General features: G+C 40.3%; 1 protein-coding gene and 1 long non-coding RNA gene across 11 annotated transcripts in view; one reads left to right on the top strand and one right to left on the bottom strand.

Annotated features, from left to right (window-relative positions):
- Positions 1-27,313, top strand: part of LOC148687305 (uncharacterized) — a 116,646-nt gene that overhangs the window by 2,578 nt on the left and 86,755 nt on the right. For 4 of the 7 annotated variants that reach the window (XR_015947874.1, XR_015947876.1, XR_015947872.1 and 1 more), the window contains one exon: positions 7,703-7,918. The exons of 2 other annotated variants lie outside the window; for them this stretch is intronic. This is a non-coding gene — a long non-coding RNA (uncharacterized LOC148687305). Of the gene's footprint in view, positions 1-7,702; positions 7,919-27,050; positions 27,178-27,313 lie in introns of those variants that run through there. One more of the 7 variants, XR_015947878.1, reaches the window with a different exon arrangement.
- On the bottom strand, positions 257-23,520 carry PDLIM3 (PDZ and LIM domain 3). 4 transcript variants are annotated; one of them, XM_088661033.1, is made up of 8 exons: positions 23,287-23,520; positions 18,225-18,376; positions 16,445-16,529; positions 11,391-11,578; positions 5,639-5,902; positions 3,171-3,301; positions 1,395-1,506; positions 257-835 (listed from the first exon to the last, which is right to left on the bottom strand). In XM_088661033.1, exons 1-8 carry the CDS (start codon positions 23,377-23,379, stop codon positions 646-648), a joined length of 1,215 nt encoding a protein of 404 aa, XP_088517159.1. In that variant the 5' UTR covers positions 23,380-23,520; the 3' UTR covers positions 257-645. The 4 variants fall into 4 exon arrangements, with proteins under 4 accessions (XP_088517159.1, XP_034967919.1, XP_034967920.1 ...); XM_035112028.3 differs by lacking the exon at positions 11,391-11,578 and adding an exon at positions 10,602-10,669; XM_035112029.3 differs by lacking the exon at positions 5,639-5,902.

Below are 27,313 nucleotides of genomic sequence, written 5' to 3'. Positions count from 1 at the left end.
GACACGAGTTTAAACTTTTTTTCATCACAGAAAGTTTTCTTTAAAAAAATGTATGAGCTTGAAGTTATTTTGCCCTATGCAGATGCAACAACTGCTAATTTGAGACATCTGCCTCTATTTCCCTCCCCTTTAAAACCTGTGATATTTGCCACCACTGCTTCTACCACCACAAGTCATGTTTCTTCAAACGTTATGTTCCTGAATGTGTCTTCCCACTTTCACCGGATATGAAGGTAAGAAACACCTGGGAAGTAAATGCTGCTGCAGAACATGTCTTTTTTAAAAAAAGCCATTTAATTGCACGTGTACAGAGAAACAGAGGAACGTTTTTAAAAATACAGTCCTTTATGGTTCTCACTGTAGGTTATACATGTACTCAATTTGCAAAGGATCTTAATATAGCATGTCAGATTTATAACTCATTGGATTACACTGGCAGCCATAGTGAGAATGTTTTGGGAAATAATCCCATAGATACCAACATGGGCTACAAGAATGATCATCCTTCTCCCAACTTCTCCATCCTGTCTCCCTCCCTGTTTTAAAAAGCAGAATGCTGGATTCAGTCAGTCAGTCAGTTGTATTGCTGCTGTAAGCGGATAGTGCCTTATGTGTGCATGCAGGTATTTGTGTCTCTCCGGACAACTAAGCCTTGGGATAAACAGTGACGGCTTCATATCCCTCTGGGGGCCTCATACGAGCTCGTGCATGAGCTTCACAGTATAACTGCCCTTCCACAAAGAAGTATCCCTTCTGTTTCAGGTTGAGGTTACAGTCAGAGCACACGAAACATTCAGGATGCCTGTACTTATCACGTGCCTTCACCACTGTGCCACTGTAGATCAAAGAAAGGGGGGTAAGAATAAAAGAAGTTAAAGTTCAATTGTGAATATAAGAAATCGGGTTTCTTAAAAATATTTAAAATAAAAATATATACCTAGATGCCTGCAAGCCAAAATTTGACTGATGAAAACCACTAAGTAAATTTTAGATACCCTCACCTCTGCAGCTCCTGATCATATGCTGTTACAGCCAGTCAGTACAGCATCTGTTAGGCACCCTGCTGAGGTTGAATTTCAGTGGGAGCTAAGAAGAGCATGTAAAATCAAGAAGCTTCGCCAACATTTCTTTTAGAGCAACATAGGCTATGCCGACTTTATTTATAGCATTGTCCCAAACCTTATGTAACCTTTAAAAAATATATGCTACAACAACAAAATAAAACAAAATGCATAAAAATGTGTAATAAAAAAGCTCTATAAAGAGGTATGAATGCTTTGAATTTTGTTTAACTTCATGAAAGAGAAATCACAGATTCCTACCCACTAGATTGATGTGAACTTTTTCAAAGACCTATGCAGTGAATCAATTAGAAGTAAAATAAAATATCTTACACAATTCCATTTCCACACTTGTCACACAAGGGCACCTTTGGCACACTTCCCCCAGCAGCAGGTACCTTCGTTACTGGTGCTTTCACACTCCTTATAGCAGGGGCACGACCATCTGGAGAAAAAGAAAAAGATTCCACTTTTGTTTACAGGACAGGACAGAGCTCAAGGCTTCTTCTAAGTGTCTTGGGTTAAATGCAATTTAGATGGAGGAAATGGCATGGGAGAAAAAATTATTAAAAGTACTCCCTTAGTGTCACATTCTCATCTGCAAAGTTACTAGATGAGATTGCTAATTAGTTTTAAAACAAAACAAAACATGGGATTGCCTAACAAAACACCTGAAGCTCGATTATTATTTTAACTATCCAAATCCTCTGGCATAATGTTGGTGATTCCCTCAATTTTAAGCTGTTTTTTAAAAAAGAAGTTCACTCATTACTATTTACTCAGATACGCAGGTGCCATGTCTATAGCCTCTCTCCCTTAGGCACATTCTGATAAACACTAGGGGGCAATCCTCATTCAACACAATTGGATTTACTTCTGAGTCATGGAACTGCTCAGTAAGTTAGTGGATTCCATTTAATTAAACAATAGTTATATGCTGCTACTTTTATCTCCCTCTCTCATTTTTAGTGAACATATGGTCTGCATGTGTTTAACCCTCTTGGTTTACATTTGATATTGGTATCACTGTGCATGTTCCAGTTAGGCTTTATTTAGTGCCTTTCTTCCATCATGGAACTCAAGGTTCCATGTGTGCCTACTTTAATAATAATTTATTATTTATACCCCACCCATCTGGCTGGGTTTCCCCAGCTACTCTGGGCGGCTTCCAACAGAATATTAAAATACAATAATATGTAAACCTTAAAAGCTTCCCTATCTGAATGGCTATCAGGGGATAGCCCACTCTTTGAAGAAATATTTTATTTGAAGGGCTCTCCAATCCAAGTCTCCCATCTTTGTAAGAAGAGAGAACAGCAACCTTGAAATTTCCTATCAACAGGTTGAGTAGGCACACAGGTCACCTGGTCACAGTGTTCCCCACAATAATGAGATGTATCTTGTTGTTGTTGTTTAGTTGTTTAGTCATGTCCGACTCTTCATGACCCTATGGACCATAGCACGCCAGGCACTCCTGTCTTCCACTGCCTCCCGCAGTTTGGTCAACTGTAAGATGTATCTTACGTCTACTTAAATTATTGTAATTCTTAATTCACATCTGTATATGTTAATCATGGCATGCAAATTTTATGCAAGCTTGTGTCCTTTTTTGGTGATGTCTTCCCTCTTTTTTGACAATGTGTAAGTGATGTCCTGAGTTGCCTCCCATTAAGTAATTAACAAGCCGAAAACCTGCTTGGCTTCAGCAAAGTGGTTGCATCCAGAGGCGCTGTCTTGCATGCAAGATTGGGGGCTGGCATAGATCATGTGTGAGTGAGGTCATGTGCCTGGCACCTGATGCATGTGCATTGTTGCAGCAGTGGGAGGAGGCCGAGTGCAGCACAGTTTAGTGCCTGGCTCCTCCTGAGCATAGGAGAGGTAGTTGCATCATGTGGCTTCCTTTCTCACGCTCAGGAGGAGGCAGCCACTGAACTGTGTCATGCTCAGCCTCCTCTGCCCTCTCAACATCGAGGGGGCCTGGGCCCCTGCCAGCATATATTGAGGCGGCTGAAGAAACTTCTGCCCCTAGGAGGTGGCGTGCCTGGCTGCATCATAGACATGTAATGCAATGTAAGTGAAGAGAGATGCTGTACAAAAATGGCAACTAACCAGATTCATCAGAGACCATGTCTTGGAGAATCTTAAAGGAACCGGACTGACGTGGCTTACTCGGTCCTTCCTGATCATCATGTAGCAGCCTATACACATCAGACTGGGGCACTCCAGCTGGTACTGGGTCACTGAAAAATCAATGAGCTGAATGAGATAGTTAACCAGTAAATGTTCACTATACAGTGGTACCTCGGTTTAAGTACACAATTGGTTCCAGAAGTCTGTACTTAACCTGAAGCGTACTTAACCTGAAGCAAACTTTCCCATTGAAAGTAATAGAAAGTGGATTAATCCGTTCCAGACGGTCCACGGAGTACTCAACCTGAAGCGTACTTAACCCGAAGTATGAGTGTAATTGGTTCTGGAAGTCCGTACTTAACCTGAAGTGAACTTTCCCATTGAAATTAATGGAAAGTGGATTAATCCGTTCCAGATGGGTCCGCGGAGTACTTAAACTGAAAGTACTCAAACCAAAGTGTACTTAAACCAAGGTATGACTGTAATTGCATTGTTTAAAACAAAAGTGGAAGGCACAGAACTGGACAAGGTCAGATCATGTTCCATTCTAGCAATGTGCAAAGGAGAACAGAGAACAAATATAAAGCTCAGAAAATGACATTTAGATGTTTGGTTTCCTATACTTTCTTCAGGAAAGGAGGATTAACCATTTCCTCAGGTGGATACACCCTGTGCTACTTCAACAGGAATGGGGAATCTGTGGTCTTCAGTGGACAGTTCACATCATCTCTGTCCATTGGTCATGCTGATGGGAGATAGAATCCAGCACTATCTGTAGGGCTACAGGTTCCCTAATGCTGGCCTACAGCATCTAACTGAGAGCAAATAAAGCCATTGTCTAGATCAAGGATGTAGAATCTGTGACCCTTGTCACAGTGTTGCTGTGTGTCTGCTCTCATCAGCTCCAGCCAACAAGGCCAATCGTCAGGGATCATTGAACAGGAGTTCGACAATATCTGTAGTGCCACACGTTCCCCATTCCTGATCTTGATAATCTCAAAAGTTGTTCCTTTATAGATGTTTGTTTCCCCCATCTTTCTACATTGTCTGCTCAAAGTAGCTTATAAAACAAAATATAAAAAAGGAATAATTGCGGTTAAAATGTCCACGTGAAAACAAAAATAAAATCACCAACAATAAAAAGGAATAGCAGTAAAAGCTCATAAACTGATTTAATCAAAGAGAAAAGTGTTCTTTACTGGGTGTTTAACAGTGCAATCCTACATATATCTACTTGGATATATGTGTTAAAAAGGGCTTACTCTCAGAAAAATGTGATATCTAAATATATATGTACTTACTGAATTTATATCTCAACCTTCCTTCTCAAGGAGCCCAGAGCAGCAAATGCAATTTTCATTATTTTTTACCAGTTTCCAAAGGAAATTAAAGCTTAATCATTTTAGATTTAACTCTTGGTTTTTAATCATCATCTTATAGGCAACTGGAGAATCCAACAAGAAGGGTTAAAGCTTCTATTAGTTACTAGACACAAAATACCCCTAGGGAAAAATATGGCATTTCCAAGTTCATACTTGGTGAAAATGAACCCCATCAACAAAAACAACTCAAAGCTTTTTTTTACTGGAATGGTTCCCAAAAGCATGCTTGCCACTACTTGTAATATGATAAATAAATATTTAGTCCAGGAGTGCAGTATGGGTAAAGTCAGTTCACGTAATGAACACCCCAGGGAATCACTGTCCAGAAAATGCAGCTACTTTGTGAGTGCACACAAAATTTAGAGATGCCCAATTTCCAGCAGATTAGCAGGGCAATTGCTAGATACTTTAATGTAAATGTAATTTTTATATAGGGCAATCTATCTGAATGTCTCGTTTCCTGTTGACATCAATTATGGGACTCTTACTTGTGACTGTTTACACATACAGTGCTTATAGATTGAGATTTGTTATCAAGTCTCTAGTTGTCAAACAATCACAAAGTAGGAGCTGGACACATAAGGGGAGCTACATACCCGAATCAAAGTAACATTTACACAAATTGTATAAAGCTATATAAAAACTTAAAACTTTTCATTTCCCTAGGAAGTCACAATATTTTCTTTCAAACATTTGTCCCTAATTTAAACACAAATTAGAATGCATAAAATTTTCACAAACCTAAATACCTTTATATGAAACCTAACCAAACTTCATTTTTAATCTCCCTGGCATGACACAGTGGTTCTCATGATTCTCAATATAGGCTACATTTTGTCCATCTGTACATCTTCCATAGAACATTTTCACCAAGGTGGCAGTCTTTATCCCACTGAAATTGATGACTAAATAGGCATTGACTTAAGTTTTCAGAATTTCACATTGACTTTCAAATTGGCATGGATTAGATATATTTAAAAGCCTTAACGACTAATGACGCAACAATAATGCCAGCACTATTCATGCCTTAGAAATAAGCTAACCATACATTGTGGCTTGGATTACCTTATCGGGGTGGCTTCCCCCAGTGCTGTAGAAACCTGCCCCTGCAGTGTTTCCATAATATTGTCATCTGAATACAATTGCATAGGTGTGTTAAACTGAGCATGTACAATCTTGACACCAGGCAGTTCCATTTCTAAAGGAATGTTGGGGGCCATCTTAGCTGCAGCTTTCAATTCGGTAGGACAGATAGTGCTAACAGTGCTAACTGAAGAGGGTGTGCTACGTCCGCTGCCGCCGTCAATACCGGAAGGAGTACTGCAAACACTGTGCCAAAAACCAGTACACAAAAATATGTGATGCAAACCAGAGAGGAAAAAAAGATGAATAACAGGGAGCAGAAGTATTCTCCAGAGTGACAAAAGCACCCAAAAGAATCAAATGCAAGAAAAAACACATTTTATGAAACACAACTTTTGTGTATTTTTCTACTTAGTATAATCTGCCATAATTTTAAAGAGATCACAACTATTATGCAAAACTTCTAAGTTTTATAGTTCATAAAATGTTTGTTTGTCTCATACTACCTCCTTCAGCACATAATTGCGTCAAGGATGGCACAGGTTAATGGCCAGATTCAAACAGTAAATCAGAATCAGAAGAAAATTTGGAAGTTAGAAATTCTCTTGCCAATCATATGGATAAAATAACAACAACTTTGTGAAATAATACCAATATTTCCAGTACTGTGCCAATGTATAACTATGAGGCTTGCACAGCATTGCAACAGCACTAATGGAATCTGTTTCTTAAGATCACATTGAGGTAATGGCACCACAAGTCATCCCAAGCACCAGTATGCTAATACAGCAGGTCTGAAGATCTGTTAATTATTTAGTCTTTGATGCCACAGAAATAATCAGACATGTCAGATTTTCTTCTTGCATTCGTTCTGGATTACAAAAGCATGCATTCTTTGTCAGTTTTTAATTTAGAGTCCACTATTTTAAATATTCAGTGGTCCAAGGCACAAACTGCATAGACTAGGATTGTATTAGCAGTTGACCACATATTTTTTCTTGGTTCAGAATTGCTATGTGACACAACTCTCACTGTGGTAGGAAAAGCTGTGCCTTCTTTGCCCATTTAAAAGCTATTGGAACAAATGAGAAGCTGAGGAAAAACACAAAAGGGAATGCCTAGTAGTATGAACAGGGAAGACTCAAGTTGCTCCTAATGTATTTATTATTTATTGTTATTATTTAATAAATTTCTATGCACAAATTCAGATATATGTGGGGTGGACTACTTGAGTCTAATTCAAATGAGTGGATTAATAGCTAAATAATGCTCAGTTGTGGACAAGCCCTATAATATGGCATGATCTGCCTCCCAAGCGTGGTTTACTAAGACAGGTGGAAACCCCCCTGATCACCTACAGTTAATTTAAAATGGGAGCTTAGAGGTAGCTTTGAATATTGCACGAGGCAATTGGCAGGAAATAAATGGGGAACTTGTACATTTCTCCCATGGTGAGATGCCCATGGGGTGCCCATAGCAGGCAACGAGAGGTGTGTAAGTGCCCTTTTTAGTTGTTAGATGGGAACTGTGGGGAGTGAACAGACAGTTCAGCTGCACATCCTCCTTTGCCAACATTACCATTTCTTAAGATATGTGAAACTACTCTAAGGATGTGGACTTATTTAGCAGAAATATAGCAAAAATAATAAAAGTTTTAATTTTAAATAAACATGCTGTAGGACTAATGTGTAAATACTACAGCAGCACAATCCTACTAAACATGTTATACTTTGCATGTGTGCAAAGGACTACACCCTTAAAGCACAATCCTATGCCTCTTTCAAAAGTAAGCCCCACTGGTTTCAGTGCGTATTACTGCCTGCCATACTGTAAGGGTATAAAATTATTGGACTGGAACCTTAATGTCCCAAATTTGATGAACATTCACAGTGCCAAATTTTGGGAACATTGAAACAAGATTTTTGCCTCACCACTTTTGGTGACTGATGGCAATCACATGTAGATTATTTGCTGCATCTACTGATACCTCTTTGAGTTTTCAGACTTCACAATATTAATTATTTGTCATCTTTCACTGAATTTCAGATGTCTACTGTCACAAATATTGTAAAGAGGGAAATATCACCCACCGCTAAATGGCAGCTTTGTCTACCTCAGCTTTTTCATTGAACTAACTTCCTTCAGGGATGCCATGTGGAATTTAAGTAGGACTATGTTGTCAACTGCCTTAAGAAAAGTGCATTCCTTACCATCAAAGGCAAGACAAAGAATTCCAGAAGAGCTGCACATGTGCCAAAGCAAGTAAGAAACTTTACAGTTGCCAGATCACTCAAGCTAAATATCCATACAAGGGGATAACCATATAGCCACACACCATTACGCAGAAATAAAACCAGGATCCATGTTTGGAAAGCATGAGCAAAGCTTGTCAATAATGATGCTGTTAACTCCAGAAGCTGAAGTGCACTGTTAACAGGCAGGTATTGTTAGAAGCCCACAAGTGCTGCAGAAGGAGAAGGAGTGCATTAAGCAAAATATTTCAGACACCCACCAACTGATATTTTATGTTGCTATGCAAGCTCAAAAATTATGCTCAGCATGGAATTATATACTCTGCAACACAACACGGGAGATTGGCGAGGGAGGCCTTAGCTATTGCCTGTTGGCGCTGGTCCTAGGGAATACGGGGCACTGCCCCAACAACCTCAGTCTGATCTCAGCCAGTCTCCCTCTGCCTGCCTTCTTGATAATAATTTTTATTAGTTTTCAATTACAACCCAATAATAGCCTCATTATAACAATACCAATTTATACTACAATTACAAATACCAATCATTCAAATACCATTCAAATACCAAATTATATAATTATATAATTATATAATTATATAATTAAGATAAGGTGCCCCCCCGTGTGCTAGAATTGATGGTTTTCTTTATTTCTGCGTTCCAAAATCTTATTAATTTCAATTACATTCTGGTAATAATAATTATAATCCGTTATACAGCAACTGCAATATTAATAACTTTTATTCGTGTTGACACATTGAATGTTTTATAAAACTAGAAGTGAGGCACTCTGCCTGCCTTCTTGCCTACAAAAAGTCAGAAGGTGGTTCCACCTGTCATCATATCTCGCTCCACCTGATGTTGGTCTCCTGACCTTCTGCCCAACAGTCCAATTGTGCACCAGCCCTTGCCCCGCAATTAGTACTTCAGCACTAGGAGTGGTGATGTGCATGCCAGCCTCTGTGGTGGCACCCTGACTTTGAAACTCCCTGTCCCTTGAAGTTCAGCTGGCACTTACTCTAAAAAGCTCAAAACATAGCTTTTTATCTAGACTTTGTGGAATGGTCACTGACATTTAGTAACTGTTACTTTGCTTTTATTGTGTTTTTAATGGTATTATGTATGGATGTGAACTGTATTTTACTGAATTTAACTGCTACCCACCCCTAAGATTTTCAAAGGTGATGTGCAAAACAATCTAACCAAATAAACAAAATAGTATAATTTGTCTATAAAATAGAAAATGAGAGTATTGATGTGTAATTTGTTAATGACACATTAACTGCAAAATAGTCAGCTGCTTGCAGGACATAAACATATGTAGCTGTCCATTTTCAACCCTCAAGTCACATCCTCCATTGAAGAATTTTATAAGAATGATCATTAAGCATTCCATAAAGGACAGAAACATCCATATCAAACTCTTTCCCTGCTCTATTTCATCAGAGTGCCATATTGTTCTTATCCACTGGCGTCCTTGGATGTACACTGGGTAGCCTTAGCCAATGGAGGCTCCATACGAGAGGTCCTTCCCTCCTTTCTCATTCTCCCTTCTAGCCCAACATCATAGTCTTGTACCGTAGTTTTCGCGCCATAAGATGCACCTGACCAAAAGACGCATCTAATTTTTAGAGGAGGAAAGGGGGAAAGCCCTGGGTTTTTTTGAGATCAGCTCAAAGTTGTGCAGCTTCTTGCAGCTTCTTTTGCAAATGGGAAAAGTCCTGTTTTTGGGTGGATCAGCTCAGTTGTGCAGCTTTTTTGCAAAGGGGGAAAGCTCCAATTTTTTGAGCCATCAGCTCAAAGTTGTGCAGCTTTTTTGCAAAGGGGGAAAGCTCCATTTTTGAGCATCAACTCAAAGTTGCTGAGCTTACCTTGCAAAGGGAAAAAAATCTTGTTTTTATGGGGTTCAACTCACAGTTCTGTAGCTTCTTTAGGAAAGGAAAGGGAGCCATTTCTGCAGTTTCCAGACAGATAATCTAATCAGCCACTCACATGTCGCTGCAGCCTCCTTCTGCAGAACATTCAACAATAGAGGCCTGGGCAAGGGGGCGGGGCCTGGAAGGTAGCTAGCCTTCCTTATCTCCCTCCCCATCTCTTGCAATCAGCTACTGAGCGGGTTCCTTTCAACTCCCTCCTTCCCTCTTGTCAGCCTTTAGCTCTTCCTAAAAATAAAAAAAAGTCCTGATTTGCTTTTTGCCCCTGAGCTAGCCGGCTCCAGGGACCAGGCATTCACTCCCAAAAATGCACAGACATTTCCTCATACTTTTTAGGAGGAAAAAAGTGCATCTAATGGAGTGAAAAATATGGTAGTTTGTTTGTATGTACGCTACTAAATATTTTAAAGCCCTATAAGTAATGCTATGTGTGATATTTCAGTTTTGATCTCTGTAATGCACCAAACAATTCTCTGATGTAGGTTCAGTTGAAATTTACCCGATTGCAGGCACATTACTGCTTGGCAGATTGTTGTGACTTTGATCAATAATTGCACAAAAAGTGTGCCCTTTCACTACTATTCTCCATGACAAAAGAAATAGGTGTTTCTTTCGGCATTTGATCTCAGATTTATAAGCGCTGCAAAGCAAGCGTTTATTCATTAGAAGGCTTTACGACATACTGAAATAGCATTGTTACTGTTTTCATTAAAAAACAAAACACCGTGCACTCAGTTACAGATTACACAGAGAAGTTATAACCTGCTCGGGCCTGAGACTATGAATGGTTTGGGCCGAATGTTATGCTTGTGTTCAAAGTACCCCAAGTCCTGGAGAAGAAGAAGAAGAAAAGGAAATACAGGGTTGTTGTTGTCTTTAACTTAAGCAAGCATATTTGCTTCCAGAAAAGATTAGTTAACATACATGTTGTAAATTATTGAGTTGTAAGTTATATAGTAGTAGCATTAATACATCTGATGTTATTGTGAGAAAAAGAGAACAATAGGAACAATCAAGCCAAAGTTAACTTTTTGGGCTGCAAGCCTAAGCTCACATACTTGTGAGAATGTCCCATTGAACACAGTGGGACTTACACATGTGTACACATAGGATGAGGCTGCACACCATTTTTATATACTGTATATTGCCTGTTGCAATCAATAAGACTTGCAGCCTGATCCTATCCATGTTTACTCAGAAGTAAGTCAAACCAATGGAGCTTGCTCCTGTGTGCATCTTGTGTGTGCATGCACATGGGATGTGCCTTCAGTACAATATTTAGCTTTGGGTGGAATGTGCTTAATAATAATAATAGTAATAATAGTAATGATAATAATGTCTTGTGTAGCCAAACCTCTGAAAGAGAAATGTCTATAATATTGGTCTTGCTTATTTGAAGATTCATTTTAGAGGTAAATTTTTTGAAGAACATTTTGTATATTTTGAGCATCGGGAAAGAAAGAAAAAAGAATAGCAAGAGCTGGACTTGAGACCATGAAGCCAGTTAAACAGATGTTGCAGCAAAAGACCATCTTAGAGAATCTTACTTACTTTGCAGGTGAATTGGGGATAAGGCCCCGCAGCTGTCCATGAAGAGCATCATGTATATTGCCAGATGAATACAGCCCAATGGGAGAGTTATAGGCAGAGCTCACCACCTGTCTTTTGTTATCGAGGTTTGCTGCTGCAACAAAAGGCTGGGCCCTTCTGTTGTGAGCTGTACCAATGGGCTTGAATTCCTGTGCATAACAGGCAGACAAAATACACAAAGCTACAATGCACATTAAAGCCAATAACAAGCACAACTGGCAAATGCTGCTACTTATTAATAAAACACATCTTGCTGCAAACCACTAAGCAAGCACCCTGTGTTTCACCATAGAAAATATATGGGAGGATGTAAACTTATAGACAATAATATGCCATTGCTAATTTCTGTAGAAGAAACTGTAAATTTGGCTGTGTAGCTAAATATGGCTGTAATTAGATATTACATAAGAGGTGCAGTCAAAACTAGCAGGCACTGAGCCCTCTTGTCTTCCCCAGTAACTTCTAGTAATCCCAATATGAGTCAACTCACATTGTCATTGAAGTTTATTTGTCCCTGCAAATTGCATCCAATAAAGTAACATGGGATTGGCAAAACTCTGCATTCAAAACTCTGCATTACACATGCAGACATGGGATCATAGCTGTCAAGTTCTCCTTTTTTTAAAGGAAATTGCCTTATGCTGAATAGGATTCCTTGAGAGAAAAGGGAAAAGTTGACAGCTATGCATGGGATTGGCAAAACTCTGCATTACACATGTAATGACATAGTATGGATTGCTAGACGTTATCAGGGATTGGGGAGCGGCTTCTCTGTCTCAGATTAAATAACAGACACCTGCAATCCTATGTATATTTAATTTGGGAGTAGGTCCCATTTAAATAAGTAGGATTTATGTCAGAGTAAACATGTTTCAGATTAAATTGCGAAAGGACACTTTCAGTTAGTCTTGGACATGGATAGCTTGCCCTGGCCACAAGGCATTGGTAACTTTAAGACTTTGATTATTGCAATGCTCTCTGTGGAGTCAACATTGGGCCCAGTCTGGAAGCTCCAGCTGGTGCAAAATGCTGCAGCTGTATTGTTAGTAGGGCCAAACTACCACCAGCACACGACTCTAGTGCTTAAAAGGTTGTGCTGGCTATCCATATATTACTGGGCCAAGTTAAAGGTTCTTGTATTAATTACTGCAGCATATTTATAGCCGTCAAATTAAAAATTCATGCTTTTCTAGCTAGGCACATAATAGGGGCTGAAGCTCATAGAGTTTTCCTTCGGTTCTTACTAGAGAGGACTGTGAGATCACTTCCCTTTTGTGTCCTGACAGGAAGAGGTATAACTTAGTATGCTCCCTTCCTGGGCACACCTTTTTTTCTTATAATACCTGTAACCTCCAGCTCAGACTCCATCTCTAAGCTAGACTTTAGTGTCTCTTAGTAACTTAGATAGCATTTTAAGCCTGCCTACATCTTGCTGCTGTAACTGCTGTTCTTGAAGATGTAGACTGAGTGAGTAAATGTTATTTTCATTTTTCTAGAAAACCTATTGTGTGGTTATTATTTGAGGGGGAGGAAAAGGTGGGTAAAACCAGGAAAATCTAGCCTGCCTTAAAGCACCCTGGTTTATTAATGCAAAAAGGCTAAAACTAGCTTATACAAGCTCCCTTTTAAGTGGCAAAGGAATGGCACTCTGCTGAACTCAACAATGTGAGGAAGGATAAAATCTAATAAATATATCCTCTCCTAGCCTCTAATCAAATCTCACAAGACAACAACTTGGGGTCAGGTATTTTAAGGACCACTGATTCCTTATATCCCTGCCTAATTGCTGAGGTATTTGGAGGAGTCATTGTTAGTGACATAGCTCACATGCACAGTTCGTAACTATTCATTCAGTGTTGTGAGCCCAATTCTGTGGAATATGTTCCTGGCTGGGCTCAAACAGTCCGCCTCTCTGTTTAACTTCTGGTACTTCTGATTTTAGCAGGCATTTTAATGTTAAGATTTTCTGATTTTATGTTTTAACCAGATTTGTGCTTATTGAATTTTTTGTAACCTTATAGAGACTACTGTTGAAACAATCCTAATAATATTTTGCAGGAGGGATTCAAGCACATTCCAGGAAATTTAGGCTTGCACAACAAAGCCATTAAAAAATAATAATCTGATTTTTTCAGTTTGGAAAGTGATAGGCAAATAGCGTGGAATAAGCAAATGATTCACAGGAAGATGTATAAATACCCTGTAAGCAAATCAAGATGAATGCTCCTTGTTGTATATCATGGGTAGGCAAACTAAGGCCCGGAGGCCAGATCCGTCCCAATTGCCTTCTAAATCCGGCCTGCGGACAGTCCGGGAATCAGCATGTTTTTACATGAGTAGAATGTGTCCTTTTATTTAAAATGCATCTCTGGGTTATTTGTGGGGCTTAGGAATTTGTTCATTTTTTTTCTTTCCAAAATATAGTCCATCCCCCCACAAGGTCTGAAGGACCCTGCTGAAAAAGTTTGCTGACCCCTGTTGTATATCCTCTCACAAACACATCAAAACAAATGCTCCATAAAGACCAGATATAATCTAACTTCTGCATAAGCTTTGTGCAAGCAAGTCAAGATTAATGCTAAATAAATAAGCTGTCTGGCAGAGCCCACAGCAATTTTTGAAATGAAAAGGCTAAATAGCCATTTAATTTTTTTAAATCAATCTATTATCCACATGTATCAACATCTAGGCATATTTGCTTGAAAAGTCTCACAGCCATAAATCAGCTTAACCTTCAATAAAAAAACACCATAGTGTGGAGTTCTAAAAAGAATGCTTCCAATGTCACTGAAGTCAAAGGACAAAAAGAGTACCACTGAAACAAAAAGCCTAGATCTACAGCCTAGTTAAAGTGAGGCTATTCACTTGCTTGAGTCATTTTGGTTGATTTAGTAAACTAATCTTTAAATAGTGTGGGCACACCTGGCATTGAAATATTTTGTAAACTCAGCCACATGTTTCAGCTGTGCACATTCTGTACCTAGAAGCAAATGCAGCAAACCCATATTTAGCACATCAGCATCCTAACAATAAAATCCGCAGTTGTATTTTTTTATTCAAACACCCACCCTTCGTCCATATAGCTGAGAAAATATGCTTAAAAATATGTGGGAAATACTTGTTAATATCTCAGAAGCCAGACAGGTTGATCAAGATTTCCACTTCTTTGGTATATTAACCTAAAGGGATGGTTGAAAAATGCAAAGGTTTATACTATCAATGGGGCTTACTTCCAAGTAAATGTGCTTGTGGGATCAAGGTGCATTTCCAAGAATGCAAGTAAATCCTATATAGTCAGAAACCTTGTTATACGTAAATTAACTTTGATAAATAACTGGGATTAGTTTACAGGTGGAAGTGCAGAAAGAGTATATATTGTAACAACGACGTATTTGTAATGTCTTACTGTAAAAGTATAGCATTGCTGCAATGAGTTTGAGTTAATTTTAGTTTCTAGATATATCACCATATGCACAAAGTAAATGGCAAAGCAAGCAACAGAAAAAGTAACAGTCCAGCTTTTGCATTTATCATATGCAATAAACCTCTAAAATTTGTCTGATTTGTCTCATAAATTCACTGAGAACTCAAGACCAAATTTAAATAGTAATCACTGCACATAATTTTATAAGTCCCAACAAAGCTGTTAGGGGTAAAATCGCACAGATAGCTCTAAATGGTGGACATCTTTTGAATTTTACAAGCATCAGAAGAGTATTTTCAAACAAACCAGTTGGCCTATTTATCAAGATGGCATTGTATAGGTTAAAATGTGTGGTTTGAAAAGACCATTTTCAGCATTGTAAAATGAATTCAGTATTTTTGATTTTGACATATTATTTTGTTACTGAGATTTCAAACAATGCAGAATTTCTATTATGTGTGCCTTAGTTTCCAAATATTATTACTATTCAAGCTCACTATGTGGTGTGCCCCTAACAGATATAACAAGTTACTTCAGATCAGTTAATCTTGAATAATGACTACCCGAATGGGTAATCTGTTTAATGTCACACACTAACCATAAGCATGCATTGTTAAGAAATTTACATCATCAGTGATACATCCAGGATAGCTGTAAATCAACCAGGCTGAGGATACAGTGGAGCAGGCACCCCCAAACTTCGGCCCTCCAGATGTTTTGGACTACAATTCTCATCATCCCTGACCACTGGTCCTGTTAGCTAGGGATCATGGGAGTTGTAGGCCAAAACATCTGGAGGGCCGCACTTTGGGGATGCCTGCAGTAGAGGGTTTCTGCCTGACCAAGGAAGGTAAGACTCCCTCAGAATTCTGAGACTTAAAAATTTCAATTTGGGGACACATCCACATTATACATTTAAAGTACCGGTACTACTATACCACTAACAGTCATGGCTTCTCCCAAATAATCTTGGGAATTGTAGCAAAGTAGCTTGTTAAGGCTGCTGAGAATTGTTAGGAGACTCCTGTCCTCCCCACAGAGCTACAATTCCCAGTGTGGTTTAACAATAAGTCCCTCTTCCCAGGAAACTGGGAATTGTAGCCCTGTGAGGGGAGGGGGTCACTGAACAATTCTCAGCTCCCTTAACAAACTACAATTCATAGGATTCTCTGGGAGAAGCCATGGCTGTTCAAGTGATATAATAGTGCTTTAAATGTATGGTGTGGATGTGGCCTGGGTTAAGACAGTAGATTTATTTGGGTTAGGTGTGATAGTCAGGTGAGTGAGGATGGGTAAATTTAACCAGGGGTCCTTAGGGCCTTTCCCTAGAAGCTGTTTTCAGTGTCAGGACTAGGCTCTGAAACATGTGAGGTATTAAGAATTTAATGGCTCAAGATCATGTCCAGAACAGATGTAAGAATCTTACAGCTTCCAATGGTTTTTCATACAAAAGTATAGGGATGTACTGTACTGCTTTAAGATATATTACGTTTAACAGGAGGTTAACTAGACATTGGGAAACATAATAAAGATGTAAGTAAGTTGCTGCAAAATACAATGGGAATGCTGCTGATTTAAAGTGATTTGCTACCTGTGGTTCAGCTTCCAAGTTTACTTTGAATGGATGTGGACTACCATCTTCTGTTATTTGCGGAGACCACATTCTTGTTTCTGCCCTGTAGGGTGAAAAATGAAGAATCCTTAATACAGCACATCTGCATTCAATTTGTTATGCAATCCTAAAGTCTTCAAAGCTTTTATCTCCCTTTTATCATAACATGAAAACTTCTCTTTTAAATAAGTTAACTGTTTATTTGTATATTAAATCTTACATGAAAAGTAGACAATATTGAATTGGTAACTAAAGAAAAATAGGACAGTGGTCCTTTAGTTTTTGTTCAGTAGGGAAAATTTCAGATATTGTTTGTAAGCTTACTTGTGGCAAAAGAAAGATAAGAGGAATTGTGAAAGTCTAAGGATGCTTCCAGACGGGGGCTTAATATTGCAAATGGGTCATTGGCAACAAGTTATGTCAACTTAACAGAATTATCTCAGAAAGAGTAAATCTAAATTAAATGTGGGTGGGATGCAAGCTGGCATTTTGAAGTCAATGTGTATGGATGCTGTGAAAAACTTTGCCTAAGCAGCACTGATCCCCCCCCAATAAATACCTATCTGGGAGCACCCCATAGCAATACAGATAGAAGTAACTTGCTGGGTGGGGTGGAGCTGCTATACCAGCTTCCTAGCAGATGGGCTGCTGTTGCTTACTCAGAGGGAGAGGAGGGGAGAGGCAGTGGGGCTGTTGGCACTAATCTGCTGGTGTGTTTGCACCACACCAGCCTCCCCACTGCCTCGTCCCTCCCAGTAAGCAACAGCAACGCACCTACCAGGAAGCTAGCAAAGTGGCTGCGTCCCAAATGGTGAGCCACTTCTGAATCCAAAGTGTGTGTTTTTAAACAAAACATAAAATGGATACAATCAACCTGTTTTGGGTTTTTTTTTAAAGAAAAGGTTGTGCTTGAAAAGAATGTGTACAGTGGCAAAGCTGAAGCATGTCAGGACAATGATAAACATCAAGAAAAGAATGGGTGGGCTATATCTTACAATGCAATTAGGCGAAATGAAAACTTTCGCCCTTTACTGCAAATTGAGCTGGGATTTAGAATTTGGTTGCTTTGGTGTCTGTGAGAAGAAGCAATGTCCCAAGTTTCTATGGACAATAGCATTCTGGAATTTGAACCAGCAGTCTTGGGCCTGGAGACAACTTTCCTTATACCTCAGATTCATACTCCCTTGCTGAATTCCTTGTGCTCTTATCCAGCTACTGTCTCCAGCTTCTGCAGTCTCACACTCCTCTTCTAATTGAGTCCTGCAGGGCCCTGACTAACAGTAAACATTGCCCAATCCAATTCAGCTCACTCTTGAGCAGCAGGTTATTCTGTGCTCATGCTTTCTCCCTGTCCTTACTTTGCTTGCTTCTGCCTGATTGGCCCCTTGACCAGCATTTCTTGCTCTCAAATCACCCACTGATGAGTGGCCTTGGAGACAGCCTGATTCCATTGTGTGCCTTCCCTTCAGGTTTCGAACCTGTAAGGAGCAGTGCGGTTTATCAGAGGGACTATTTAGTAGAAAATAGTCTGAGAAGCTGCAAAGGTACTGTATATTACACCAAGGGAAACAGGACTAGGAATTCTCATGGCAATCTTGCCACGTATCATGCCAAGAACTTCTAAATCTAGGATGTTGGGCCCAGAAATCTATTGGATCCATGGCTATGAATGTTTGTAATCATCAGATAATGGCAAACTTTAATTTAGATGGGAAACATTGAATCATTATTGTACTCCAAGCATATAGTGAAATCTTACCTCTCAATTTTCAGACAGAGCTGGTGTGACGCTGCTTTAATTCTCTCTTGTGCATCATTGTGAGTCATGTTCTCTGTGCCATAGCCATCGATAGCTATGATGATGTCACCAGGGCACAGATTGGCTTGTGAAGCTTTGCTTCCTGGAGTGATCTGAAAGAAACACAAGATGTTTCTTTTAAATGATAAGTAGACCTGTTTCCACCTAAGAAGTTGTATTGATTTCAGTGCAACTTATTTTGACACAAATAAGGGAGGTGGTGAAACCTCACTTAATTTCAAGTATGAGCTATAGTTGATCTGTGATTCATTGTGACAGGCATGTAAGCATTAGCTTCTATTTTTTTATTATTATTTTGGTGCTAGCTGATATTTTAGCATTTATTTATTTATTTCATAAAATTTATACACTGTTGATTGTAGAAAAAACAAAGCTGTTTACAAAAAAATCTTAAGAAAATTATACAGCAATAGTTTAAAACATGCGAAGAGTTAAAATACTAAAACAAGCTTATGTTCAGAAGAGTTTTGGCACTGCCAGTGAGGACAGACACCTGTCATCTACATTATTGTAGAAAAACAAAGCTGTTTACAAAAAAATCTCAATAAAATTATACAGCAATAGTTTAAAACATGCGGAGAGTTAAAATACTAAACCAAGCTTATGTTCAGAAGAGTTTTGGCGCTGACAGTGAGGACAGACACCTGTCATCTACATCATGTTGCATGACATGGAATGTGCAGCAAGGGACCATGAGTCAACAAGTCTATCTGCAATGGTAATATAGATTTCTCAGTGTTTTATACAGTCATACTTCGGGTTGTGTTTGCTGCGGGTTAAGTACTTTCGAGTTAAGTACTTGGCGGACCCGGAAGTGTTTACTTCCGGGTTCCACTGCGTGTGCATGCGCAAAAGTGTGCTTCACGCATGCGCAGAAGTGTTCTGCGCGCTTTGCGCGTGCACAGAAACGCTCTATTGCCGCTCTAGATATGTACTTTTCGGGGTGCGAATTGCACCACAGAACAGATCAGGTACGTATCCAGAGGTACCGCTGTATAAGTTATAATGCCATTGTTTAGCAGTATGGATGTCAGTATGGAGGTATAAAACAGAAACTTGCTCTCTAATATTTTCTTTGTCTGCTTTGCATATGGATGGGGTGATGATGATTGGCACACAGGTTATATAATTTGTTGTGCTTTATACAGTTTTACGCATGTAACAGGTTTTGTTGCTTAATTGCATTTATTTTGGTGGCCTTCGAGCAGTGCAGTATGTTGACGATTGGGCTGCAGTTCAATCCACTTCTATACTTAGCTTGTCTGGATGATCTGCCCTGAGGTTTTACATTTGCTTGAAACCTTCCAGAGGGTTGTCTTACTGTATTTGGTTTGGGTAACCGCAGATAGCTTTTTGATTGTGACATCACTTCTCTAGATAAACAGGTGGTAGTGAAGTCTTTACCTTGTGAAGTCTTTACCTGATTGACTAGGCTACTCTGTTTTGCTATGGTCTGTTTAAAACTCTACACTCCTAGAAAATCAATTCCAAAAAGATTTATTGCTTAATTTGAAAGCTATTTTTGAATAATCATGCTGTCTTGTCACAAATTGATGGTAAATTGGCATAGGTATAGAATTTTTTTTAAAAAATATGTACATCTTCATATTTGAAAAACATAGATCTGTCCTGTATTATTTTCCTAAGGATTCAGTACAATTCTCTTAAAATGATAGCCTGAGCCACTAGGAAATAAGTCCCTCATCCGTAAATACCTTTATTACTTAGAAAAGTCCAATAAGTTGTCATTAAAAGCTCCCAATAGTGAAAAGGTAAAGCTGTACAGTGTATGGCAGACACTATTGCCTTGATGCAATTATTCTTTGAAGATGTGGCTCCCTTTTATGTGTACAACATGGGGAACCTGCAGCCCTCCAGATGTTGCTGAACTATAACTTCATTCAGCCCCACCATATAGCCAAAGACCTGGAATGACAGGAACTGTAGTCCAACTTTTTCTGAAGGGCTGCAGGTTCCTTGCCCATGGTATACACAGATCCCACTCAATCTTCAGGTGTTCCAGCACTCACTTCAAATAAGGGTTCAGTTTTAGATGTGCAAAGGGATGCTCACACAGAGCTTGTTCCTTCCATTGAAGTGTATACGAAAAGTCTGATTATCCAGGAGCTCAACTTCATTTATCTGGAGTGCATGCAGACATTTCACCTGAGATAAATGTACAGTATTCTTAAAACTGTAACTGTGGCTGTGTTCACACTTCCATTTACTGTGCACTTACTGCGTTTCCACTGTTCAGTTTTAAATTTGTGTTCACACAGTGTTATCAAAAATGCATATGTATCCTGTACTTTGTTATAAAATGCTACGGTTTAGTGTTTTGCTTCTCAAACCAGCTTCACACCGAGCTGTTCCTTATTTATATCTAGCCTGAGATACTCTAGAGCAGGGGTCCCCAGACTTACCGAGCGGCGGGCCGGTGCCCGCCGCGCCGACTGCGCGGTGGGCCGGACTGCAGGGGAGTGCGCGCGCAGCGGGCCGGAGGGCGGGGGAGTGCGCGCCCGTGCGCATGCGCACACGCACACGGGCGGAAAAAAAAATCGGCGAAAATTGCTTGTGCGCATGCGTATGGGCCTCCCCCGACCCGGAAGTGCACCAGAAATGACCTCTTCCGGGTCGGGAGAGGCCCGTACGCATGCGCACAAAGGATTTTCGGCGATTTTTTGCCGATTTTTCAGATCACCGCTGCGCCGCGCGCCGTGAGAGCGGGCGGCGGCAGCGGGCGGCGGGGGGCGTCGCGGGCCGGATTGGAAGGCCGATTGGGCCGCATCCGGCCCGGGGGCCGTAGTTTGGGGACCCCTGCTCTAGAGGAGTCCCACTGATTTTAAAATGCAAAATGTAAACTGTTTAGAGATTATGGATGATTAAGCTGTATATAAATCCTGAGTCATAAATAAATACATAAATAAAATATTTTGACTCCCATGCATATTCCCTATGGTTTGCACATGGATAGTTCAAGATACCCTCAAGCCAGTTAGCTTAAAAATGGTTAACCTAAGCTGATTTAGAGCCATTGATTTTAGAACTTGCTCTGATAAATCCACATCTTTTGGATCAAGGAGTTAAGGTTTTATTGAACTGATTTAAAGCATTTTTGGCCTATTTCAGGATTGGGCCTGCACTTTAGAGATCCATTTCTAAATACTGAACTGTTACATATAAATTTGAAAAAGAATCAAAGTAGTTGACATATGTTAACATCAAACAGATGTACCAGTAAAACTCAAGGCATCCGTCTTCACATTTGTCTTTTTCTGTAAACACGCCTTGCAATGCAGAGCAGTAGGCCTTGAAACACATGGTTAACGAGTCTTGTTCAGCAGCTCCCAAAATTACTTGTCTCACAGTGACTCAGATAATACCAAACAATTTACTTCTCAGTAATTAGGTATAAATGCAGCTCCTCTTTTGTTCACAGAACTTTAAACTTGACTGAGCTTATTGTAAACAAATGCAGGCTAGAAGCCTAGCATTACTAAAATACTTTTCCTGAGAGATAATGGAAAGTATTTCCCTCTTATAATGCCATAAAAGGCAATAGGAGTCCAAAAACACCGCACAGTGCCTTCTATTGTTTCTTAGCTCGGACATTGTTTCCCTTTCTCCAGTGTGTCCATGTCAGATGCCATAAGCATGCACCACATCAGCTAACATGTGCTTTGTGCATTTTATGAAGGTTAAACACTTCAGAGTGCATGAAGTTCTGGTGAAACAAACTACTCTTTGTTTACGGTACTAGCTGGCTGTGTTGGTTTTTCTTTAAGTGCTTAAATTTAGTACCTTAACTCTAACAAGAGTTCTAATCTGAAATACTGTTAAGTCAGCAATAATTCTTCAACTCCTTACACTGGCATTTTTTTGTGTAGTTGCACTTTTTCAAATGGGACGCGGTTGGCGCTGTGGGTTAAACCAGAGAGTCTAGGGCTTGCCGATCAGAAGGTTGGCGGTTCACAACGGGGTGAGCTCCTCTCAACCTAGCAGTTTGAAAGCACGTCAAAGTACAAGTAGATAAATAGGTACCGCTACAGCAGGAAGGTAAACGGTTCTGTGTGCTGATCTGGTTCACCAGAAGCGGCTTTATCATGTTGGCCACATGACCTGGAAGCTGTACACCGGCTCCCTCAGCCAATAATGTGAGATGAGCGCCGCAACCTCAGAGTCGGTCACGACTGGACCTAATGGTCAGGGGTCCCTTTACCTTTACCTTTACTCTTTCAAATAGGAAGGCTCTGAAAGCAGTGAAGGGGTTAATAATCAAGATGTTACAGGAGGAAGCAAAGGAAAAGAATACACATTCTCCAGTACCCTGCCTCCCCCTTATATAGAAACCAAATGCTCAAGTTTGGGGCTGGCAGCCAGACCCAAGCTTGAGCAGGGGCAGGGGTGGAAAAGGTGTCCTCCCTCCTTCTCCTAAGCAGTGCTATAAGTGCCCTTCTAAGCAGTGCTATAAGTTCCAGGTTGTCTGAAGCTAAGTGGTGGGGGGTGGCGGCATCACATTGCAAATTTGTGTTGCAAATTGGCCCTATTCCAAATCCCACTGGATTCAAGGGGTCACAGGTAAGCGGATTACAGGACTGCAGTCCAGTGAATCCTGTTTTCCCTTACCTGAGAGTGATTCCATTTAATTGAGTGGTTTTCTTCTTCTAAAGAGACATATCTAGGATTGCACTGGTAACCATCCATGTGGTTGGGTAGATAAATACTACATCAGAGTAAGGGGTGCATGGGAAGAAATAGCAGTGTCAAGTTCGCTCACTCTTCTTGACAAGCATATTAAAAGAAACTCTTCAACCATTGATTGCACAGTGCAAAATTAACAACTGCCTGTGTTGTGTTCTTTAAAAATACAAAGCATTCAGCAAAGCATGTCTTGTCTGAGGATGAGCCAGACACCATCACCTCCTGCAGACTCCACACTTCCACAACTTCAAAGATGCCATTGTGAGGAAAAGAAAAGAAAAGAAAAGGGAAAAGGACATACCCTGGATATGATTAACGGCTGCTTAAAATCTATCCCTCCTGTCAGCCTGAAGCCCCAAGGCGCCGGTCCTGGGAGAACAACGTTCTGTGGCATTTTTCAGCAATTTTCTGAGGGTATCTTTAATGGGCCCCTTTTCTTCTTCCTCCTCCCTAGATCTCTGTAAGAAAGGGTTCCTGTCAGCGTAGCAGTGGCTCCCTGGACTGAGCAGTAGAGCCTCTCTCCAGCACGCCTCTCAGAAGTTTTCGCTTTCCAGCTGCTGTATATCACCCCTTTATCTCTGCTCCTCAGTGACGTCAACAGTCCCAGGCTGCCTCCACTAAGAGGGGGGAGCAGTACCAACTTTGGTAAACTAAAACCTGGACACTGCTCTGTGGACTTTACAACTCCCAAGCAGCTTATTAGCTGTTTCCCAGGAGTCTTCCAAGCCTGCACTCAGTGGAGCTTCGGGTTACAGCCTCCTGTTGGCCTCTTAAAACTGGCCAGCTTCCTTTTTGATGATGTGGTGATTGAATTGTGCATCTCTTGACCACCGAATCTGTGCTCTCTAACTCTCTGGCTGTCCTGCCAGTCAATTAATATGCACCTCAGAATAAATAAATACATAGTCTTCTTTAGTTTGCTACTGCCTCTGTTTCCCCTCCACTCTTCTCCCTTGGTTCCTGTGTGCTGAATTTTGGTTGTTATTCAAGTCCCTGTTCTCTTGTAAATTCATCATGCATATTGATGGCACTTTATAATAATTAAAAATGGCAAGATATTTATTTTATATAAATAATTTGTTTGCAAAAGAGACAGTTTGCCAAGATCTCATTTTCCTGCCATTCACAGCCCACATAATCGCTTTTCTTCATATTAATATTTAAAATTGCTACAACTATATAAGATTTGTTCATGAATTCATTTTATTTCTTAGTGTGTTTGTCCTGCCTTTTGGCCAAAAGGCTGAATTTCACACAATTTGCCTACTATTGTTCCCCAAAGAATTCAGGGTACCATATTCTGTTTTCACAACAACCCTGTGAGGTGGATTGTATGACAAGAGTGCCCAAGGCCATGCAGTGACCTTCAGAGCTGCAAAGGGATTTGAATTCAGGCAAATTCAAGTTCTGGATGCCGTTGACATGATTTGTTGTAATGTAAAGGTTTAATTTCCCCCCTCTTCATGATGAAGGTTTTTTGCCAACATGGTTAACATCACAGAACAAAATTGCAAAGCAGGTGAGGAAGGCATTTACAATGAAGCACTCATGGCCTACTCAAGACATTCTGCAGCCCAAGGCAGAATAGCAAATAGTGCTCTCCCTAAGGGTATGTTCACATTAACAGTTTTAAATGTAGCAAATATATTTCCCCCACTGTGTTTCAAGCCATATTTGCATGGTGTTTGCATCAGAGATTGGGCAGAAATGTCTTCACGAAGCATGCATAATCTTCTAAGTTTTTCCTTGCAACCTGCTTGAATTCCCTATTAATGAAGCTGTTCACACCATCCTGAAGTACTAAGTGAATGCTGTTAGTTTTCTGCTTGGATTGTAGGTGGTTTTAGAAGTAACACATGAATCAGCAGTATTTGACAGGAAACTACAGGATAGATATGGATTGTGGCTAACGTGAATATGTCTTCAAAAACTAGCAGTAGGAGCATCCTGGATGTGGAGTACCGTATGTAGTGATGCAGTCGTACCCTAAGTCAAGGTGCAGAATATTATTATTTATTACATTTGTTGGTCTCTTTATTTTGCCCAGGGCAACCAAAAGCATATCTAAGGCTGGCCAGGTTATTTTGGCACTTGAATCCGAAAATCCCACATGTGCCTCTGGATGGAAGTAAAAATACAACAATAATAGATGAAATAACTAACAATATGCTATCCTTCCATGACATCCAAGATGAGCTGCCTGAAGCACTTGATGAGGATCTGTTACTTTTTGGGAGTTAATGAATTACAGTTCATGATGGGTAGGGCTGTAAATTAGTAGTTAATTGCTTGCATTACTTGGAGGGAGGTATCAAGTTTAATCCCTGAAGTGAGACACGATCATGTGACTTGATGGTACCTATAGAAACTATTGGGCTAAACGACTGCTTGGTTTGATTTGATTATAATTTACCTTCCCAGCACATAGCATCAGAATCTGTGTGCAGACAGACCAGAGTTTGGTTTCTCAAAAGTATTTTGAATCTATTTTTAAAATTTACATAGCTGTTTGTCGCAAGGCTCCTCCAGATTACCTATTTGAGCTTTCAGCCTGATTTGCTTGCATGGAGGTTAGAATATGACTGTATACACCTTTAAAGTACATGACTTCCCACAAAGAATCCTGGGAACTGTGGTTTGTTAAGGCTGCTGGGAATTGTAGCTCTGTGAGGGGTAAACTGCAGTTCCCAGGATTCTTTGAAGGAAGCAGTGTGCTTTAAATACAGGGTGAGTTCACAACTTTAGGCCAGCCTTTATTGAATATTCATTCTTTGTTTGCTTTACGCTGCTCAGCTTTGTTTGCTATGACATTGAGCATTTAGTCCAAATTGCTGCTTCAACGTTTGCATGCCTTCCTGTTAATCATTCGTTCATCCCACTCATTTTAGTGCATTTCCCTGTCACTGTCCTAAGCGCAAAACCCCCATTTTTACAAAAGTGCCTTTGTTGTGCTGGGGTGACAAACTGCTTTAATCCACTTTAATTGAGCATATCTAAATTTCCTGGTATGTGTTTGAATCCAGTACAGACAGTTTGGAGATGACCTGAATGAAATTGGTTGAGCCAGTTTGTTAATATCTGCTTTCTTCGTAACTGAAAATCTTAAGGAGACATTTGCCAAATGTTATTCTTTTCGTTAAAGGTAAAGGGACCCCTGATCATTAGGTCCAATCGTGACCGACTCTGGGGTTGCGGCGCTCATCTCACGTTATTGGCTGAGGGAGCCGGCGTACAGCTTCCAGGTCATGTGGCTAGCATGACAAAGCCACTTCTGGCAAACCAGATCAGGACACGGAAACGCCGTTTACCTTCCCGCTTACCTTACCTATTTATCTACTTGCACTTTGATGTGCTTTTGAACTGCTAGGTTGGCAGGAGCAGGGGCAGAGCAATGGGAGCTCACCCCATCGCAGGGATTCGAACCGCCGAGCTTTTGATCGGGAAGCCCTAGGCTCTGGTTTAACCTACAGCGCCACCCACGTCGCTATTTTTTTTTTGTTCAGTGGTATGAAATACAAAAATTCTTTTGAAACTAACACCAGCCTGCTGAAAGGTCAGTGTATGTTCTGGATGGAACCTACTATGACAGCTTAGTCTTGTGACACCTGAGGCAGTAGGACTGACTCAGGTGGGTAGGGATGTAGGTTCTCTTACATTTTTACAGCTGGGATAGATCAGTTGATAACGTTTGAGTTTTGGTGACATTTTTCCACAGCTTTGATTGGGGACATGGCTAATGCTTTAGCCATGGTTGCCATAGAAAAATTGGCCATGTTTATTGGCCTTTAACAAACAGCAACAGCTGCAAGACTAATATGGTGACATGTTTTCAGTCTGGGGATGGGACGCAAGCCAGCAGTTTGGCAGATACAGAATCTAGTTAGTCATACTCAGGCTTTTCAGTGAGTTGACATATGTAGTCATTCAGAGATTGCTGTAGATAAGATATAAGGTTCCATCCCTCTCTTCTTTCAACATAGTGTTGTGTGAGGCTAACCAGGGATCTGCAGCAGTCCTTCCTCCTCTCCTCTCCTCCCTCTACATTGTTTCCTTTCATTGCCTCTTGTCTGTCCCTGCACCATCTTTCATGAGATTGTGAGCATACTGTGTACATGTAGGAAGTAGTCACAGGGCAAAGATGAACATGGAAAGCAAACATGGACCTTGAAAAGGCCACCTGGTGCACCCACTTGTGAGTACAGTCATACCTCGGTTTAAGTACGCCTCGGTTTGAGTATTTTCAGTTTAAGTACTCCGCGGACCTGTCTGGAACAGATTAATCCACTTTCCATTACTTTCAATGGGAAAGTTCGCTTCAGGTTAAGTAT

Source organism: Zootoca vivipara, chromosome Z1, assembly GCF_965207765.1.
Source record: "Zootoca vivipara chromosome Z1, rZooViv2.hap1.1, whole genome shotgun sequence".
Lineage (NCBI taxonomy): Eukaryota > Metazoa > Chordata > Lepidosauria > Squamata > Lacertidae > Zootoca > Zootoca vivipara.
This window is presented reverse-complemented; position numbering and strand designations above follow the sequence as displayed.

Coding starts and splice junctions, on each gene's coding strand:
- PDLIM3 (XM_088661033.1), bottom strand. CDS start 23,379: ATGCCACAGAACGTTGTTCTCCCAGGACCGGCGCCTTGGGGCTTCAGG. Junction 16,530..18,224: donor CTCTGTCTGAAAATTGAGAG/GTAAGATTTCAC, acceptor TTCACCCTACAG/GGCAGAAACAAGAATGTGGT. Junction 11,579..16,444: donor ACTTGGAAGCTGAACCACAG/GTAGCAAATCAC, acceptor TGTTATGCACAG/GAATTCAAGCCCATTGGTAC.